General features: G+C 44.5%; 1 protein-coding gene across 1 annotated transcript; it reads right to left on the bottom strand.

The window, feature by feature from the left end:
- Positions 1-4692: 4692 nt before the first annotated feature.
- LOC124232462 (zinc finger protein 300-like) lies at positions 4693-7084 on the bottom strand. Its single transcript, XM_046649430.1, is given in 2 exon segments — positions 4693-6304; positions 6307-7084. Coding segments are annotated over 2 exon segments (1830 nt in total). The 5' UTR covers positions 6584-7084; the 3' UTR covers positions 4693-4751.
- Between the last annotated feature and the right edge of the window lie 13176 nt (positions 7085-20260).

Raw genomic sequence — 20260 nt, 5'->3', positions numbered from 1 at the left:
TCCCTGTTTCTTCTTTCTGCTAATTTTTCACGAGATGAAACACATCAAAAATCTTATTAAAGAAAATTTACAATGTCACTGATTTACTTTCCAGATTCTAAGGCAGAAAAGTACATTTTAATCATATTTTTAATTGCAAAGTATGATTGAAATCAGTTTTACTTGATAAAGCTAAATGTTGGCAAGTGGGTGGAGAAAATAGAAATTCGAATTCAATGTTACTGATGCTGTAAAATTTGGAGGGTTTATTGGCAATGTCTACCACAATTTTAAATGTACACGTTCCTTGACCCAGCAGATCCTCTTCCAGGACATACTTCTAAAAGGTTTGTAAAGATGTATGTCAAGAATCTTCACCGCTTCAGTTATAATAAAAATTTAAAACAGCAAAAAGGTCCACCACTGGGGATTGGAGAAATCGATAGTTCAATCATACACAAAGAATCTTGCTGCCAATAAAAACGATGAGATAAATCAGTATGGACTGACATGGAAAGGTGTTCACAATATATTGTTAAGTGGAAAAAGTCTAGCTACAGAGATATATAGGAGTATGAACCTATTTCTGAAAAAAGATTACAAACAGCAACTCTGAAAGAATAAGTGAATACTAGTCATCTCTGGGTGGAAGGATATCTGGGTACCTTCCTTTCCCAATGCATCACCTCTGTAAAGTTTCGACTTCCACAATGAGCATGTATTATTTTGTTAAATAAGTAATCATGGCTGTATGATATTATTATATATTAAGTTACAGTGGAGTTTTCCCCTCCTATTCCCTTCCCTTTATTTGAGAAATTTATGTCTTTCATTTCCTCGAGGAATGTAACAGAATTTTTTTAAAAAGCGTTTCCAAGCTTTCTGGCTTTTGTGTTCCAAAATCATAAGCCCTCAGGGGGAGAGAATTTATTATGTGCATAAACAACTTGTTTTATTCAGCAGCAAGAGGAAGGCAGAGTCTCCTTTGGACTAGGGAAAGATGCCACCTGACTGAAGTGATGAGGGAGAGAAAGCCTGAGAGGCCATCAGAGGGAGAATGAGAGCTTTTGATTTCCTAGAACAGAAATAACCTACATACTGTTCTCAGTAGCTGGTTGGTGGGGCAGGGAAGAGGGCTAGGAATAGGTAAGATTCCAGAAAATCATTGTATCTAGGCCAGGAGTTACAACTCAGAGGCCTACATGGGCTACATAGGTGACATAAAGGAGGGAAGCACAATGGTTGTAAAGGACTATGAAGGAGTGGTGGGCCACGCCATCCTGGAACAACTGCTACTCAGGGTCTGCCTACTATTGTGCAACAGGAGTAGGGGCCCAGCATTGCCAGACTTCTTGATTTTTGCTTCTTCTTCTCCCCAGAGCCCCCCAGTATAGAGTTGTATATTCTAGTTGTAGGTCCTTCTTGGTTGTGCTATGTGGGATATAGCCTCAGCATGACCTCGTGACTGGTGCCATGCCCTTGGTCAGGATCTGAACCAGCAAAGCCCTAGGGCACTGAAGGAGAGCATGTGAACTTAACCTCTCAGCCACAGGGCCAGCCCCCTTTTCAATTTTTTACATCAAAGTTTAAGTTAAAAACTCAATTTTTAATTGGCTCAAATGTGCAGGTCAAACTAAGAGTACCTGTCTGAGTACATTTGGGCTACTATAACACAATATCACAGACTGGGTGGCTTATAAACAAAGAAAAATTTCTCACGGTTCTAGAGGCTAGAAAGTGTAAGGTCAGGCACCAGAAGATTCAGTATTTGGTGAAGTCCCATTTCCTGGTTCGTGGTCATCTTCTCACTGTGTCCTCACATGGTTGAAGGGGTAAGGGAGCCATCTAAGACCTCATTTTTAAGGGCACTATCATTCACAGGCATTCCACTCTCATGACTTAAGCACCTCCCAAAGGCTCTACCTCCAAATACCATCATTTGGAAGTTAGGATTTCAACATATGAATTTGAGGGAGGGGCATAAACATTCAGTCCACTGCAGTACCTATGTGTTAATCCCAACTTACAGGCCACACACGTGTGAACTGATGAAGGAGGAAGTGGCAGCCTCATGAAAAAAATCCTGTGCTCCAAACATTGGCCAAGCAGGAGGGGCTGTGAGCATCTCTCTCCACAGGTGGCAGTGTAGACCAGGACCACATGCTCCTTCCCACCTCCAATGCTCTGCTTGAGACCCAGAATAGATCTTGTATTAAATAAGAGAGATGAGGAGACAAGCAACCCAAAAGGACTTGATGTGATGCCTTTTATCTGCTAGTCTATGTGATTGGAGACATAGAGTCCGAAATGAAATTGAGTAAGAAAAGAAACAATCCTTAATAATATAGACTAGTTTTTGTAACCCTTGTGGGAAAAACAGAAGTGCTCTGCCCAATCCCCTGGGGAGCCAGCTTTTTCTTAAGAACTGCAGCCCTGGGGCATTTTTTTTTGCTGCCTGACCACTGCCATCATGGGTCACATGTATGTTCCTGGGAAGGACTTGTCCCAGTAGGCTCTGCCCCTCTGCCACAGCATCCCCACCTGGCTGAAGATGATGTCTGATGACACAAAAGAGCAGATCTACAAACTGGCCAATAAGGGCCTGACTCCCTCACAAATTGATGTGGTCCTGAGAAACTCACATGGCACTGCACAAGTATGTTTTGTGAGAGGCAATAAAATCTTGAGAATTCTTAAGTACAAAGGACTCAAAGTCTTAATTCTTACTTAAGAAAGCTGTTGCAGTTTGAAAGCATCTTGAGAAGAACAGAAAGGATAAGGATGCTAAATTCCATCTGATTCTGATTGAGAGCCACATTTACCAGCTGGCTAGATATAAGACTAGACGAGTGCTCTCCCTCAACTGGAAATGTGAGTCATCCACAGCCTCTCCCTGGTTGCATAAATTTATCTATGTACTCAAGCAATAAACCATCGTTTAACTAGAAAAATAGAGAATCACAGCCCTGGGCTGGCTTTGCCTGACTGCTCCTGCTGTCTCTTCCTTCCCACCAGCTCCATAGATGGTGCTTTCTTTTCCTGTCCAGCCCATGCCAGGAAGCATCAGTGCTCCATCTTCCACCACTGTCATCAGGACACAAGAGAAAGGTAGGTCCATGTAAGTGGGGTTGTTAGTGAGAGTCAGAGGGGAGCACTTTTATTTCTGGGATTGTGAGGAAAATGAGCTTCTGGAATCCCCAGCTGGAACCCAGAACAAAGAGAAACAATGTAATAGTGAGGGTTTGGTTTCCACGGTGCATTGAATAGTATAAATTCGCCATATTAAGTCATGCCGTGAGGGCTGCCCTGGAAAACTAAGCCAACTCTTGATTTAAAAAATGAGATATTGGAGGGGCCGGCCCCATGTCCAAGTGGTTAAGTTCACATGCTCAGCTTCAGCATCCCAGGGATTTGTCAGATTGGATCCTGGGCATGGATCTAGCACCACTCATGAAGCCATGCTGAGGTGGCATCCCACATAACACAACGAGAAGGACCTACAACTAGAATATACAACTATGTACTTGAGGGCTTTGAGGAGAAGAAGAAAAAAAAGAAGATTGGCAACACATGTCAGCTCAGGTGCCAATCTTTAAAAAATTTAAACAATTTAAAAAAAAAGAAATATTGGGGAGAGGCATTTTGAACTACATTACCCTACAGTCAAACCTCAGGTTCTCGTTACCAATGTCCTCTCTTCCATCTCTACTTTCTCGCCTTTATTTTGCCCACTGATTCTTTTTTTTTTTTTTGTCTGTAAAAAATAATGAAAGTTTAATAAAATGTCACTTTAACATACCAAGAATCAAGGCCATGAGGGTCAAAAACGGTAAAATGAAACAGTCATAGGAATGGGATATCAAAGTGGGAACCAATCACAGGAATGGGAGGTCAAAGCAGAGTGTCTGAAGTACAAAGCAAGTGCAGATGTGGCTTTTAACCGTGAGTCTCAGCATCCTGTTGCAGGAGGATACAGAGGAAAGATAAAAAGAACTAATATTACCTGAAAATGTGCTCTACATTGTACTTTTATTTACCACTAAGTAAAAATATTCAGATAGGTGAAGTAGGTTTGCCTGAAGTCACACAATCTGTACGAGCCAGGATTAAACCCAAGATCATCTGGTTCAGTACCAAAGTCTTTCCACCATACCAAATTCTCAGTGAGGGCAAGTAAAGGGGGGACCTGGTCAAGAAGCATCAATTTCAAGGTCCAGGATCTTTCCATAGAGACAGGTCAACTTATGATGCTTGAAATGGGAAAACACATAAACATCACTTTTACTGAATCTGATCAGCCTATCTTTCCATCTTTGTACAAGAATTTTACATGTATCTTTAGGGGTCACGCTAAGCTCCTCCTTATAATGCAGTTTCTAAGAACTGATTTTTTTTACTCAAGCTTTCTTCATGTCCTTTATAGGGAACTACTGTATGGTCAAAATTATGCCAAGCTAATATTAGCAATTTCACAACGTCTGGTTGTTATATGGTATAATAAGGAATACGTAACTTGACAATAGTCTATATAAATGATTTCTTCTACTGACCATTCAGTTCATAACTTTAAGAGCTTTACATGCCATGTTGAAAGTATCCTTCACTTATATAATTATTTTCCATCGTCTTTACTGAAAGAATTAGGTATCACCACACTACAGACATGAATTCTCTTGTAAAATTCTATCTATAAAGATGTGTTTCACAAACTTATTAGGTTTCTAGTATTTATTAAGGCTTCAGCTAATATTGAAGGCTTTTCTGTGTTCAGTTCATTCTGATTTTACACTGCTATGAATTCTCTGATGTACAGTGAGTTGTGATTTCTGGATGAAGGCTTTCCCACATACAGCACACTGATAGGGTCTTTCCCCAGTATGAATTCTCTGATGTAAAACAAGGTCTGATTTCTGGGAAAAGGCTTTTCCACATTCAGCACAGATGTAAGGTTTCTCTCCTGTATGAATTCGCTGATGTCCTGGGAGGTGGGACTTCTGAGAGAAGGCTTTCCCACATTCAGTGCATACATAAGGTTTTTCTCCTGTGTGAATTCTCTGATGTCCAATGAGATGTGATTTCTGACAGAAGGCTTTTCCGCATTCACTGCATTTATAGGGTTTCTCTCCAGTATGTGTTCTCTGATGGATGATGAGCTGTGACTTCCGGGAGAAGGTCTTCCCACAGTCAGTACATTCATAAGGCTTCTCCCCAGTATGAATTAACAGGTGTGTAATGAGTTCTGTCTTCCTGCTGAAGGCTTCTGCACATTGAGCACATTTGTAGGGTTTCTCCCCAGTGTGAATTCTTTTATGTATGATGAGATGGGACTTCTCACAGAAGGCTTTCCCACATTCAGTACACTCATATGGCTTCTCTCCAGTATGAGCTCTATGATGTATAATCAGCTGTGACTTCTGGGAGAAGGCCTTCCCACACTCTCTACATTCATAAGGTTTCTCTCCAGTGTGAATTCTCTGATGTATGATGAGGGGTGATTTCTGGGAGAAGGCTTTCCCACATGCACTACATTCGTATGGTTTTTCCCCAGTGTGGACTCTCTGATGTATAATGAGGGATGATTTTTGAGAGAAGGCTTTTCTACATTCAGAACATTCATAAGGTTTCTCCCCAGTATGGGTTCTCTGATGTACAACGAGATGAAACTTCTCGCTGAAGGCTTTGCCACACGCACCACAATCATATGGTTTCTTTCCAGTATGAATTCGTTGATGTACAATGAGTTGTGACTTCTTAGCAAAAGCTTTTCCACATGTCATACATATACAGGTTTTCTCCTTAGTTTCAACATTCGGAAGTTGAACAAGGGACTGTTTATTGCTGAAAATGTTTCCACATGGATTATCATCACAGGGTATTACTCCATTGTGAATTTTCCCAAGACTGGAATTGGACACACCATGGCTAGATGATTTTTCATATCCAAAACTCTCATCAGGGTTTTTTCTTGCATTGCCCTTATTACAACTAGGAAGGTCAATATTAGATTTCAAGGGTTTTTTTAGTGCATGATAGTTATGGGGTCTTTGTCTTGAAATATCTGGCTCTATGCACTCTTGAAATATTTTTCCTAATGCATTGTATTTATGGTCTGACTCCATAGTCATTGTTTTGTTGTTGATGACAGTTACTTGCCTGAAAAGTTTGTCTTGGTTTTCTTGATATCTCTGCAGCTGGCCATCACCTTGATAGAATTTTAAAATGGAGTACAATGAATCATCCTTTGTGACTCCTTTCAGTATCTTATTATGGAAGGAAACAGACCCCAAAATACATGATTCAGGGTTCTCAAGGTTACTCTTCCTTGTCTCCCATCTGCCTGATTTTCATCTGGATAGATCCAATTTGATATGTCTCTCTTTATGATCCATGGATCTTCTCCTTGTTCCAACTTGGAGATGACATCTGGTTTGGAAACTGGATGTCCCATTGAGACCAGGTGGCTGTAGTTCTCCAGCATCACATCCCTGTACAGGGTCCTCTGAGCAGGATCCAGTTGCTGCCACTCCTCCTGGGTGAAATCCACAGCCACATCCTTGAATGATACTATCCCCCAACCCTGCTGTTGTAGCATGAAAACAGCCATAGGCAGCAGTGAACAAATGGCACGGCTGTACTGCCAATAAAACTTTATTTATAAAAACAGTTGGAGAACTGGATTGGCCCACAGACAACAGTTTGATGACAGCAGCTGGGACTTCATCATTTTCTGCTCTTTTCTAAAAGGGCAGATGCCTAAAAAGGCCAAACTGGTGATCAGAAGGACATTTTCACAGACCAGACCCAGATGGCAGCTTCCACATTCACCAGCCCGGTAAATTTTCCTCAGTTCCAGGAGGAGTCAGGCAGACAAGGCTGTCCGGGTTCAGAGGAAGTGAGCGCTCCCTTCACAGGGAGACTGTTTTACACGGGATATTCCAGGTTTTGTCAAAGCAGATCCCGAAGGAAACAATCAGAAGAAATCATCTTACTCATCTGTGGGCACCCAGCAGGTGCTCAGTAAATGTTTCTGCGGCGCAGTTATCCGGTCCCGCAAGGCACATCACGGCTTAACTTGGGACGGCCGTCGCATCCATACCGGCGGACTCTCCCGCTTCCTGCCTGGATGAGCAAAACGCCTTTGCCCACTGATTCTTACAGCCTCGGTTCATACCTCTACGTGAATGAGTCAAAACCTAGACTTCAAGTGCAACTTCTCTGAGCACCAGACACACACTCTCTACAGCCTGGGGAATTTCTCAGCCTGGGCTGTCCAGAAGGTTTCCCAGACAATGGGAATTTTTAATAAGGAGCTCCCTGGAGAAGGGGGGGGGTGGTGAGGAAAAGGAGGAGAAAAGAATCCAGGTACCTGAGGGGTACTGTAGACATTAAACCAATTTACTCTTTTTGCTGTTTAACTTGAGGGGCGATTCAGGGGGCTCAAGGAATTGTGAGCTTGCTTTGAAGAAAAAAACGATATCTTTGGGGAGGTTGTGATCATCAAATGGCCAGCTCTGAGCAGCCCTGGAAGCCCGGAAGTCAGATTCCCCAGGGGTCTATTGGGGGTGACCCAATTGTTTCCCTGAAGCTCCTCCTGCCAAGTCCCTCAGTTCCATAAAATCTCCCTGTTTCTGTTCTTATGGAGGTGGATTTGAGGGAAACCAGGCTCCCCCCGATTCTTTTTGACAATTTGAGTAATATTTCTCCATTTCTAACCACCAATGTATCAGTGTTGGCTTCCTGTGCATCGGGCACAGAAACTTGAGATTAAGAGGTTCGGTATCAATTTTGGCAAGCCAGTCAGGAGTCTTGCGCCCATGGCTGGATGGCCCTTGTGAGGGTTTCAGTGGTTGGCGGTCCCCAGGGGCTGGGGGGAAGTCTTTGCCTGGGGGCTTCCCTTGCTGTTCCTCCCTTCCCGCCAGTATCTGCCACCCTAGGCACGATGCTCCCTTGGAGTGGAGAAACATGTTGGACTTCAGTCTTTGTGTGTGAGTGTGCTTTTGTCTTGTATACGAGTCTCTGGTCAGTTGAGTTGCCATGACACGTGCAGTGGTGAATTTCCCGTCTCTCTATTTGCATTTTGTGTGAGTGATTCATTGGAAAGGAGGGCCTCTCATTTGGGAGAGATCCAGGGGATCTCTGTCGGACTTCACCATCTGTTTTTGTCCTACACGAATTGGTTTTGCCTGTCAGGTGAGTGACCATGAGAAGCGCAGTCATGAATTCCCCATCTTTCCATTTGCAGTCTGTGTGAGAAGTGGGCCCCTCATTTGGGAGAGATCCAGGGGAGTGTTGGACCTCACCTTCTGTTTTGTCCTGCGGGAGTCTGTTTGCCATTTGCTCCCAGTCATCAGTCTCTGTATCTCTATTTGCATTTTGAATGCGTGAAAGAAGGGGCCCTCATTTGGAAGAGATCCAGGGCATTGTTAGACTTCACCTTTTGTTTTTGACCTGCAGGAGTAGGATTTGTCTTTGTGTGGGTGCGTTTGTCTTGTGTGTGTGTAAGTGTATTTGTTGGGTTCACTAAAATGAACATGTCCTCAGAGATATTGGTAGTGGTGGTGGTCACAGGGGTAGGCAGCACACATTGGAAGGCAGTGAGGAGGATGGAGTGGGGCATCCCCATGCTCCCTGCTCCTTCATCACAGCAGCAGTGGCCCCAACAGCAGTAGTGATGGTCGTGGTGGGAGGGGTGTCCTGATGGCAGATGGGCTCCTTTTTGCTCAACCCAGCCTGGCTTGGCCCAGGAGTCATGAGCAGTGGCAGCGGCAGCAGTGGCAGGAGAGGCTGGGTGCCCAGTCACTTTCCTGCGGGGTGGCTGGAGACAGAAAAAATAAGTCCCTGGGTCAAATTTTCACGGGCCTAACGGGAAGGCTGTGCTGGGGACTGACCCTGAGTGGAATAACAATAACCCTGATGATCAAGAAAAGCTAGAATATTTTGGGAATCTGCTTTTGAAAGCCACACATATAGTAAGCCAGCCGTCTATTAACTGGTCTAAATTAGGAGAGGTCCAACAAGGCCCTCAGGACAACCCCTCTGCCTTTTTTTCCCAGAGGCTGTGGGACTGCCTCGAGCTATATACCCTGAGGCCTAGGGAAGTACAGCTAATACCTATTGTTGGGGTCCAGGACAGGCCAGCCCAAAATATCCCACAAGGGCTTGTTGATTATTTTGATTTAAAGTTGCTTGTGGAGCAAAAAGGGCTTTCTGAGCCTACTGTCTCTATTCCCCTGAAAGCAGGAAGTGAATCTCCCATGTGAAAGGTGTTCTCCCTGCATCCTTATCACCAGAGCTAGGGGATTGAGGGCTGAGAAGCCTGCATAAACAAACCTTGCTAATTTACTATCTCATCCTAAATTCCCCACTATTTACATGCCCCACACCTAAGTTTCTTTGCTCTGTCAATTTTTCACAATTTTATGTTTCTTGGTGTAAAAGATATATATACTGCCTGTTTTGTTCACTCTCTGAGCAACGTTTCTTTATGGTCTCCAAAAGGTATGTATTAAAGTGGATTTTTCTCCTGTTAACCTGGTCTTGTGTCAGTTTAACTATTAGTCCAGCCATAGGAACCTAAGAAGGGAAGAAAGGGGATTTTCCTTGCCCTGACACTATGTCATATCTTAAAGTGCTCCAGATATCCATGGGGAAACGCCAAAAGTTGGCTATAGTTCCTGATGACATAAAAGAGGTATCAGGAAAAGGAGAGACCAAAAGATTTCTGGAGCCCTTGACCTGTGAAATAGGATCTAAACACAGAAGCATTCTTTTCTGGATGTACCAGACTGCCCTGTTCCCCCTGTAGGGAGGGACATGCTCTCTAAGTTAGGGGTCCTAATAAGCTGGAACAAGATAGAGATCCAAGCCCCTAAAAGTTGGGGGATTGAGCTCATGGTCTTGTTGCAAGATACACCAGCGCCTGAGAGAGAAGAGGTTCCCCTATCATTGGCCCTGGTGAAACAATACCCCTTGAAGCCAGAAGCCATAAGAGGACTCTTTCCTTTAATCAATACACTTTTAGAACAGGGATTGATCAGGAGATTCCCATGGAACACACCCATTTCATCCATTAAAAGGCTGGAAACAAGGGAATATAGATTTGTTGAAGACATTATGGCTGTCAATGCTATACAGTGCCAGATTCAAAAGACGCTTTTGGCTCCTCATCCCCCACCACCCCCAAGTGATGTTTGGTCACCCTTCCCTGCCTTCAGCAGGGAATTCTGATAGTTTGGTGTGATATTGTGATTTATAATAAACAAAATACCTTCATTTCATTTCTGGCACAGAGCTCCTAAACCCCTTGTAATTTCTGATATAAGAGCCATGGGGCATCTTTTGTTATAACAATTACTTTTGTCCTCAGTTCCTGAAATAACTGCAGATTAATAATGGTAACATGGGTGTCTTTTGTTATCCACAAGAAGTCCCTTTCAACCACCCCTGAATTTATGTAAATAAGGTGACTTTTGGAAAGCCCCTAAAGGTGGGAGCTGTTAGCCAGTGGAACCAAGTGTGTGATTAGAGGGTTGGAACTTTCAGCCCCATCTCCCTCCTTATACCTCTGAGGTGGGGAGAGGGATTGAGCTCAATATGGAGTTCAAGGAGCTTCTGAGTTGCAAACATGGGGAGACTCAGGGAGAGTGGCACACCCAGAGAGAGCTTGGGAACTCCACATCCCTCTCTCACATATCGTGCTCTATGCATCTCTTCGGTCTGGCTGTTAAGTAAAATGTTTTCCTGAGTTCTGTGAGCTGCTCTATAAAAATAGTTTAATCAAATCCAAAGGAGGGTGTTCATGGGCACCTCTGGTCTGTGGCAGGTTGGTCAGAAGGATAGGTGACAACCTGGACTTGCAATTGGCATCTAAAATGGAAGGCAAGGGGTAATCTTGTAGGATCTGATGCTATCTCTAGGTAGATAGTGTCACAAATAGTGACAAATACTGTTAAATACTTAGATTTTGAACTGTCAGAAGCCCAGAGAATCCTGCTCCCAGACAGGAGAGAAGCAATCACTTGAGTTGGAACTCCTACTACCCATAGATAATTGTGGGGATTTGTTTTAGGAATGTCAGGCTTCTGTCGAATTTGGATAGTCAGCTTTAGATTAATGTTAAAATCTCTATTTGAGGACTTAATAGGAGGAGATCTCGAGCCTTTGATGTGGACATGAGAGTGCCAGAATGTGTTTGTCAGGGAAGTGGGAGAATTCCCCCTGACTTTTACTTAGGGTTCTTATGGCTGGTAAAATAACTAAAAAGGAAGGTCAGCAGGAGAAAATCAAACAAAGTTTAATAGCATGTATACATGGGAGAAACTCAGGAGAAACTGAGTAACTCAGCCAACTGAATTAAACAGGCTGAGGCTTCCTGTTTAAATATCTTCAGCTACAGAAAAGGACGAAATTTGGGGTAGTGATTTGGGGCTTCAAAGGGGAGGAAGACAACTCACATGGAAATGGAAAAGTAAATGGTAAATAGGACTTGATAACAGTGGGCTTAGCAAGGATCTTTCCAGTCTGCCGAAACCCAGAGTTAACTATGGTGATGGCCTGTCCTAGGGACAGGCTTTCATTTTAAATTTCTTTTAGGCAGTTGGGGGGAAATGTTGAATGTTCTTCCTGAGTTTGAGCCTTTATTGTCTTCAGCTTGAAATAATTCTCATACCAGAGTGACGCATCTTGGGACGGCCTGCCCTGAACCCCATCAAGTACAATCAAGTTAAAGAAAAATTATTAACTGCCCCAGCCTTGGGACTCCCAGATTTGAGACAGCCCTTTGATCTCTTTGTAAAGGAAAAACAGGGCCTTAGTCTGTGAGTCCTGACTCAGAACCTTGGACCCACCAGGAGGCCTGTGGCCTATTTTACTAAGCAGTCAGATCAGATGGTCAAAGGATAGCTGTCTTGCCTCTGAGCCATTACCGCCATCTGTAACATACTACAAGAAGCTGAAAAGTTCACATTGGCACAGCCCACAATGGTGCACACTCCCCATTGTGTCCTCCCTCTATGAGTCCTCTAAGAAAAGAACAGAAAGGAGCATCTTGGCTAACCTCAGGATCAGGCTACTTTATCAGACAACTCAGAAGTAAAGTTAAAGGCTATTTCTACCTTAAAACCTGCAACCCTTCTACCCATCGAGTCAACAAGACCCCTTTCACGATTGACTTCAGATCATTGAACAGGTGTTCTAGAGCTGACCTGATTTGATTGTCCAACTGTTGGAGCAGTTGGACTTGGGACTGTTCACTGATGGAAGCAGCTTCTTGGATCAGGGCAACATCAAGCAGGGTATGCAGTTGTCACCCTACAGGACACCATGGAAGCAAAGGCTCCGCCTCCAGGTATTTCATCTCAGGAGGCTGAGCTAATAGCCCCAACTAAAGCTCTTCACATAGGTAAAGACACATGAGCACAGACTCAAAATACACCTTTCTAGTGGTCCATGCCTCTGGGGCCATATGGAAAGAGAGGGGACTCTTGACTGCTGGAAAAAGAGACATAAAATATTCCAAGGAAATATTGACCTTATTAGAGGCCATTAACGACCCATGGCAGTAGCCATCATGTACTGCCCTCCACATCAGAAAGGGGACACTTTGGAAGCTGGACGTAATCAACCAGCTGATCAGGCAGTGACGACTGCTGCTAGGACTAGGAGTTTCAGGGCACTCTTGGGTCCCTTAGTTCCCCGAATTGACTTTGCTAAATTCCAGCATAGCTACACACAGAAAGATTTAGAGAGAGCCAGAGCATGGAGATTTGACTCCTCATCTGTGGAGTATCCAGGATATAAATGTAAGTCAGAAAGACTCATTTTGGTACCTGAAGACCTTCTGGGAGAAATTGTTAATTAAATCCATCAGAGCACTCACTATGGGAAGGATGCCACCTTGCAGTGGATCAAGGTGTTTAATTGGTCCTAATTTGCAATGAACCCTTCAGAAAGTTACTAGAAATGTGTTATCTGTGCCAAAAACAATCCCAGAACAGGGCTGCCCTCCTTGAATAAGGGAGTTCAACATTGAGGAGTCATCCCCAGTGAGGACTGGCAAGTGGACTTTAACATGATGCCTCGAGCCTCTGGGAATGTCAAGTAAATCCTAGTACTCATAGACACCTTCACAGTGTGGGTTGAAGCATTCCCTTCCAAAACAGGGAAGGCCACCAAAGTGACGAAAGTTTCGTGAAAGGAGATCATTCCCAGGTCCAGACTTCCGCTGTCGATCCAGAACGACAACAGAACTACAGTTATCTCCCAAATAACCCAGGAAGCCTCAAGGGCTGGGGTATCACTTGGAAATTCCACAACTCATGGTGGCCCGATTTGGCAAGAAAGACAGAAAAGATGAACCACGCAATAAAGAAGATGATTGTGAAATTCTGTCAGGAAACTAACTTAACCTGGGAAACGTTTTGGTTAAAGAGATTTGAAACTTTTCGCTCCAGCTTGGATAGAATGTCTATAACGTACATTCGAAGAAAGAACAAAGGGTAGAAACACTCTTCCTTCTATGTCTTTAGGAACATCTTTATGGCATGCATGCAGTAAAGAATGCTGTGTGAAAATGTTCTGTAAGAGGTTCCTGAAGACTTAGAAGGAAGCAGATGTCTTCCCTCTGTTATCTCGAGTGATGGGTTTCATAGCCATTCTGTCCCAGCTGTAGTCAAGTGTTTGAAACCTCTAACACAAAATGTGCCTTTTGAAGTGTGAACTGAGTTCTGTGAGAGAATACTTGCACTGTATGTGTGTGAGCACTCGATCAAAGGAAGCAAAGTGCAATGTTACATGGGTTATACAAGATCTTCAGAAAGAGCTAGAAGCAAGAATGTTTCTCCTCCTTGTGATCTCATGGCAAGGAAGTGATAAATATTCTCACTTGGCTGTAGTGAGTTTGAAATCTCATACAGGACAAGGTTCTCAAACAACTGCTTATAATGCTGTGTTTAGACAGAGCATTCTTATTAAACTTAGGGGAGTTTCTGTCTGTATGCCTTCTAGTGCAGTTTGTTAAAAATGATCTCCTGAGATGCTCCTAAAGATGTAGAATCAGGAGCTTTTCTACCCTGTGTTGGTTCTTGGAATATTTGTTACAAGCTTTCCTTCCTAGCTGAACTGAAGAGATTAAAATCTCGGAAATGAAAATGTTACTAAGTGGTGTGTTTTAGGCTGAGATAAGGGAACAAACATTGCATATGATTGAGTGCTGGACTGAATGCCATAAACAGCACTGTTTGAAAACTCTTCTTAGAGAGGATTGCAAAGACCTAGAAGGAGTAATATTTCTTCCTCTGTTATCTCGAGGGATCGAAGTGATAGCTATTCTGTCCCAGCTCTAGTGAAATGTTTGACACCTTGGACAGAAAATGCGTCTTTAGAGATGGGTGCGCACAGAGTGCTGAAAAAGAATCGTTTCACTTCATGTGGGTGAGCACTTGGCTGAAGGAAGTAAAGTGCAAGGTTGCATGAGTTATACAAGATCTTTGAAAACAGCCAGAAACAAGAGTGCTACTCCTCCTTCTGATCTCATGGCAAGCAAACAACAGACATTCTGTCTTGGCTCTACACTGCTTTGATATGTCTCCTGTGACAAAATCCCCGTGGCTGCTTTTTTGTTCTGAGAACGCATTCCTTTAGGGTTGCAAGATTCTCTCTGCAAGTCAGTAAGGGCTGTTTGGTAAAAACATTTTCCTTCACTCTTCCCAAGCATGAGGAAACGTCAGTGTTCTTCCCTCGGCAGCATTGCATGAGGGTAAGATATACAGATAGTGCATGAGCCATATGAAAATGATTGAAATCTTGCAGAAGCACAAGTTCCTAGGCTGCGTGTTACAAGCGAGGATGAAATGGAGTTCATGCTTCCATGTCAATGAGACCTTGTTATTATGCTGTAAGGGCACTGTATAAGCAGAGTTCTTTCCATGATTCCTAAAGTTCTGGAAGGAAGAGGGTTTGTTGCTTCTCTTATCTTGAGGGGTGGATGGAATAGCTATTGCGTGTGAACTCTAGAGTAATGTATGAAAGATCTGAGACCAATGGTGCCTTTCATGAGATGTGCTCTATGACAGCCTTCTGAGAATTCCGTCACTGTCTGCCCCAGAGCGGTTCCCTAAAGCCAGTTAAGCACAATGTTGAATGAGATATTGAAGGCCGTCCCCTGAGCTGAGAGCAAGAGTGATTCACCTCCTTGTGACTTCATGACAAGGAAGAAATACCACTTTTCTCACAGCTATACAGTGCTGTGATACATCGACTGTGACAAAGTTCCCCTTTGAGTCCTTCTTTCATGTGTTCAGAGAGAGAGGTATTTTAGGAGTGAGAGATTCTATTTGTCAGGGAGCAAGGGCTCTTTGTGAAATCATTTTGCTGAAATCTACAGAATCATGAAGAAGAACAAATATTCTTCCGTCAGCTCCAGTTCTTCAGTGTAAGATCTAGGCATTGTGTCTGAGCAATGTTAGAAATAATGACATCTTGCAGAAGCAGAAGTGAGATAGCTGTGAATTGGAAGCAGGAAAGATAGCACGTTTCTGCTGCCTTTTGAATCAGAATTTGAGGGTACACAGTAAGAGCACTTTGGAAAGCAAGTTCTTTCTCAGCTTCCTAAAGAGCTGGAAGCAAGACGATTTGTGGCTGGTCTCATCTTGAGGGATGGATAGAATGCTTTGTGCCTCCCAGTTCGGGGTCCATGTATGGCACAGCTGACAGCAAATGTGCCTTTCGAGTTAGGTGCTTTCTGACTGCCTGTGGACGACGCGCTTGCTGTTTGCCGGGGAGCGCTTCCCTGAAGGAAACCAACTGCAATCCTGCAGGAGCTCTTCCAGGCCTTGCCAAGAGCCAGAAGCAAGAGTGTTTCTCCTGCCAGAGATCTCATGGAGAGCAAGCAAGACACATTGTATCTTGGCTCCTCACGGCTCTGAGAGGTAGCCCGTGACATGCTTTCCCTCTGGCTGCTGATTTGCCCTCGTGGCAGGGAGCTTTCTCCTACTTGAAGGAGATTCTCTCTGCCGGTCCACAAGGGCTCTCTGTTAAAAGCATATTGTTTCTCTCCTCCTAAGCATGTGCAAGCACCAACGTTCAGGCCGTGGCCCTGTAGCTTAAGGGCTAGATGTAGGCATTTCGTGTGAGCAAGGTGAGGAGGATGGAAATGTGCCTCAAGCAGAAGTAAGAGAGTCGAGTTTTACAAGCTGGAAAGAAACAGCCTTTCTGCTGCGTTTTGGATCAGAGGTTGCTGGTTCGCTGAAAGAGCGCTGTGGAAAGACTGTTCTCTCTCAGCTTCCTAAAGAGCTGGAAGCATGCCGCTTTGTGGCTTGGCCCATCTTGAGGGATGGATGGAAATCTTTGTGCCTCCCAGCTCTATATGAATGTATGGCACGGCTGACAGCAAATGTGCCTTTCGAGATAGGTTCTTTCTGACTGCCTGTGGACAACACGGTTGCTGTTTGCTGGGGAGCGCTTCCCTGAAGGAAACCAACTGCAATCCTGCAGGAGTTCTTCCAGGCCTTGCCAAGAGCCAGAAGCCAGAATGTTACTCCTGCCTGCGATCTCATGGAAAACAAGCCAGGCACATTGTGTCTTGCTTCTAGTGTGCTTTGCAGCTCCCCTGTGACATGTTTTCCCTCTGGCTGCTGATTGGCCCTGCTCTGAGGAAGCCTTCTTCTAGGTGAGGGAGATTCTCTCTGCCAGTACACAAGGGCTGTTTGTTAAAAGCATGTTGTTTCTCTCCTCCTAAGCATGTGCAATCACCAACGTTCTGGCCTCTGCCCCATTCCTTGAGGGGAAGAACTTGGCATTGTGTCTGAGCATGTTTAGAAAGATTGAAATGTGCCCGAAGCAGTAGTGCAACATCTGCGAGTTGGAAGCTGGAAAGAAATCATGTTCCTGCTGCCTTGTGAATCCGAGGTTGCTGTTACTCTGTAAGAGCACTGTGGAGAGTTCTTTCTCTGCTTCCTCAAGAGCTGGATGAAAGTGGTTTCTGGCTTGTCTTATCTTGAGGGATGGATGTGATTCTTTGTGCATCCCAGCTCTAGAGCAAGGTATGGCAGGGCTGACACCAAATGAGGCTTTCCAGATAGGTGCTTTCTGAGTGCTTTAGAGAATTCTGTTGCTGTCTGCTGAGGAGCACTTCCCTGAAGTCAGCAATCTGCAATCCTGCAGGAATTCTTCCAGGCCTTCCCAAGAGGCAGAAGCAAGGGTGTTTCTCCTGCTTGTGATCTCATGGAAAGCAAACAAGCCACGCTGTGTCCTGGCTGTACACTGCTTTGTTAGCTCGCGTGTGAAAAGGTTTCCCAGTGGCTGCTATTTCGCTCTGCTAGAAGGGAGCATTGTGCTAGGTGGCGGAGATTCTCCTTGCCAGTGTGCAAGTGCTTTTTGTTAAAAGCATTTTGCTTCATTCCTCCTAAGCAATTGGAACCACCAAGGTTCTGGCCTCAGCCCCATTCCCTGAGGGGAAGATGTAGGCATTGTGTCTGAGCAGGGTTATCATCCATCACTCTCCCCTTCGTGTCACTGACTTCGTGCTTAACACTCCATCTGGTGCCTTTGACTTCTTGCATAACACTCCCCAGTGGCATCTCTGACCTCATGTATCACTCTCTCCCAGGTGTCTTTGACTTCATGTGTAACACTCCACCTGATTTCTTTAACTTTAGGCAAAATACTCCCCCTGGTGACTTAGACTTCGTTTGTGTCATTGCCCCTGGTGTGTCTGTCTTCCTGTTTAACCCTCCACCTGTAGTCTTTGACTTCTCGTGCCACACTGCCCCTGTTTTCTCTGACATTGTTCATCACATTCCCCCTGCCATCTATTACTTCATGTGTTTCACTCACACTGGGGTCTCTGACATCATGTGTAACACTCTCCCAGGTTTCTCTGACCTCGTATGTAACATTCCTAGTGTTGTCTCTGACTTCATTTGTCACAGTAGACCTTTTACCTCTGACTTCATATGTCTTACTTTCCATGGTGTCTCTGACATTGTGTGTAGCACTCCACACGTTGTCTCTGACTTTGTATATCACACTCCTGTGGCTCCTCTGACATCATGCATAACACTCACCCTGTCATCTCTGACTTTGTGTGTGACACTCCCACTGTCATAACTGACCTTGTGTTTAACACATCCACAAGTGTCTCTGACTCCGTGGGTAACACTACCCATGTTATCTATGACTTCATGTGTAACACTCCCCATAGCATCTCTGAATTTGTGTGTACCTTAGCCCTGTCATCTCTGACTTCATATGTAACAATCCCTCTGGTGTGTCTGACTTCTTGTGTAAAATTCCCTGTGGCGTCCACGACAAGGGTGTCACACTCGGCCAGTCATCTTTGACTTCGTGTGTCACTGTCTCCTTTGTGTCTCTGACATCCTGCATAACACTCACCCTGGTGTCTGTGACTTCATGTGTAACCCTACCCCTGGTGTCTCTGATGCCATGTGTAACTCTCACATTGGTGGCTCTGACTTCATGTGTAACACTCTACATGGCATCTCTGAAATCGTGTGTCAGACTCCACCTTGCGTCTTTGACTTCATGCATATATATCCCCTGGGTGTCTGTGACATCATGTGTAAATTCTCCCTGGCATCTCTCACATCGTGTGTAACACACCAAGTGACGTTTCTGACTTTGCGTGTCACACTTCTCTTGGCATCTGTGTCTTCCTGTGTCACACTCCCCCTGATGTCTCTGGCTTTTTGTGTCACACTTTCCCTGGTGTCTCTGACATCTTGTTTCACATTTCAGCTGTGTTCTCTGACATTGTGTATCACACTCCCCATGGTTTCTGTGACTTCATGTTTCCCACTCCCCCTGTTGTCTCTGATGACCTGCGTAACCCTCAATCTGTCATCACTGACTGTGTGCCATACTTCTGCTGGTGTCTCTGTGTCACACTTGCCCTGGCCCATCCGACTTCATGTCACATCCCCCTGGCACCTATGACTTCATGTGTCTCACTACCCCTGGCATGACTTCGTCTGTCACACTTCCCCTGGCATCTCTGAGTTCGTGTGTCACACTTTGGCTGCCATCCCAGACTTTGTGTAATACACTCCCTCTTGCGCTTGTGACATTGTATGTCACACTTCACCTGGTATCTTTGGCTTCATGTGTCACACTCCCCATGACGTCTCTGAATTTGTCTGTCACACAAACACTTGTCTCTCTGATTTCTTGTGTTACACTATCCCTAGCAGTTCTAATATTGCATGTCACACTCCCCCTCTCGTCTCAGACTTCGTGTGTAATAAGCAACCTTGTGTCTCTGATTTCATGTGTAACTCTCCCCTGGCCCTTCTGACTTCATCTGTAACACTCCACCTGGCATCTCTCACTTCATGTGTCACAATCCCTCCCATCTCTGACTTCGTGTGTCACACTTCCTATGGCATCCATGTCTTTGTTTGTCACAATCCCCCTGGCATCATGACTTCATGTATACTATTCCCCATCCCATCTCTGAATTCATGTGTCACACTGCTCCTGGCGTCCCTGACATTGTTTATGACATGGCCCCTGGCATCTCAGACTTCATGTGTAACACACCCAGGGTATCTCTGATTTTCTGTGTCACACACCACCTTTTTCTCTGAGTATGTGTGTCACACTCCCCAAGACATTTATAACTTCGTGTGTCACATTCCCACTGGTGTCTCTGACTTAATGTATAACACTACCCCTAGTATCTCTGACTTTATGTGTAACAGTCCCTGTAGCATGTCTGACTTCAAGTATCACACAAGACATTTCATCTGTCTTCCTGTGTCACACTCCCCCGGTCTCTCTGACTTCTTCTGTGACACACTGCCTGGTACCTCAGACTGTGTGTGTAACATTAACCATGATATCTCTGATTTTGTTTGTAACACTTCCCCTGGTGTCTATGAATTAAACTGTAATACCACAAGTGAGATCTCTGACTGGGTGTGTAACACTCTCCCTCGCATCTCTGGCTTCATGTGTAACAAACCACATGACATTTCTGCCTTCGTGTGTAACATTCCCACATGGTGACTCCTAATTTTAGTGTAACACTCTCCATGGCATCTCTGACTTCATTTGTAACAATCACCATGGTTTCTCTGGTTCATATGTAACACTCCATCTGTAGTCTGTGACTTTATCCATAACACTCCACCTGTCGTCTATGAATTCATGCCTCACACTCCCGGTGACATATCTGACTTCTTGTGTCACACTCCCCATGTCATCTGTGACTTTGTGTGTAACATTTCCCCTGGCATCTCTGATTTCGTGTGTCCTACTCCTCCTG

The sequence above is a fragment of the Equus quagga genome, unplaced genomic scaffold, assembly GCF_021613505.1.
Source record: "Equus quagga isolate Etosha38 unplaced genomic scaffold, UCLA_HA_Equagga_1.0 HiC_scaffold_634_RagTag, whole genome shotgun sequence".
NCBI classification, from domain to species: domain Eukaryota; kingdom Metazoa; phylum Chordata; class Mammalia; order Perissodactyla; family Equidae; genus Equus; species Equus quagga.
The sequence above is the reverse complement of the archived record's forward strand: the minus strand, read 5'-3'. Positions and strand labels throughout refer to the sequence as shown.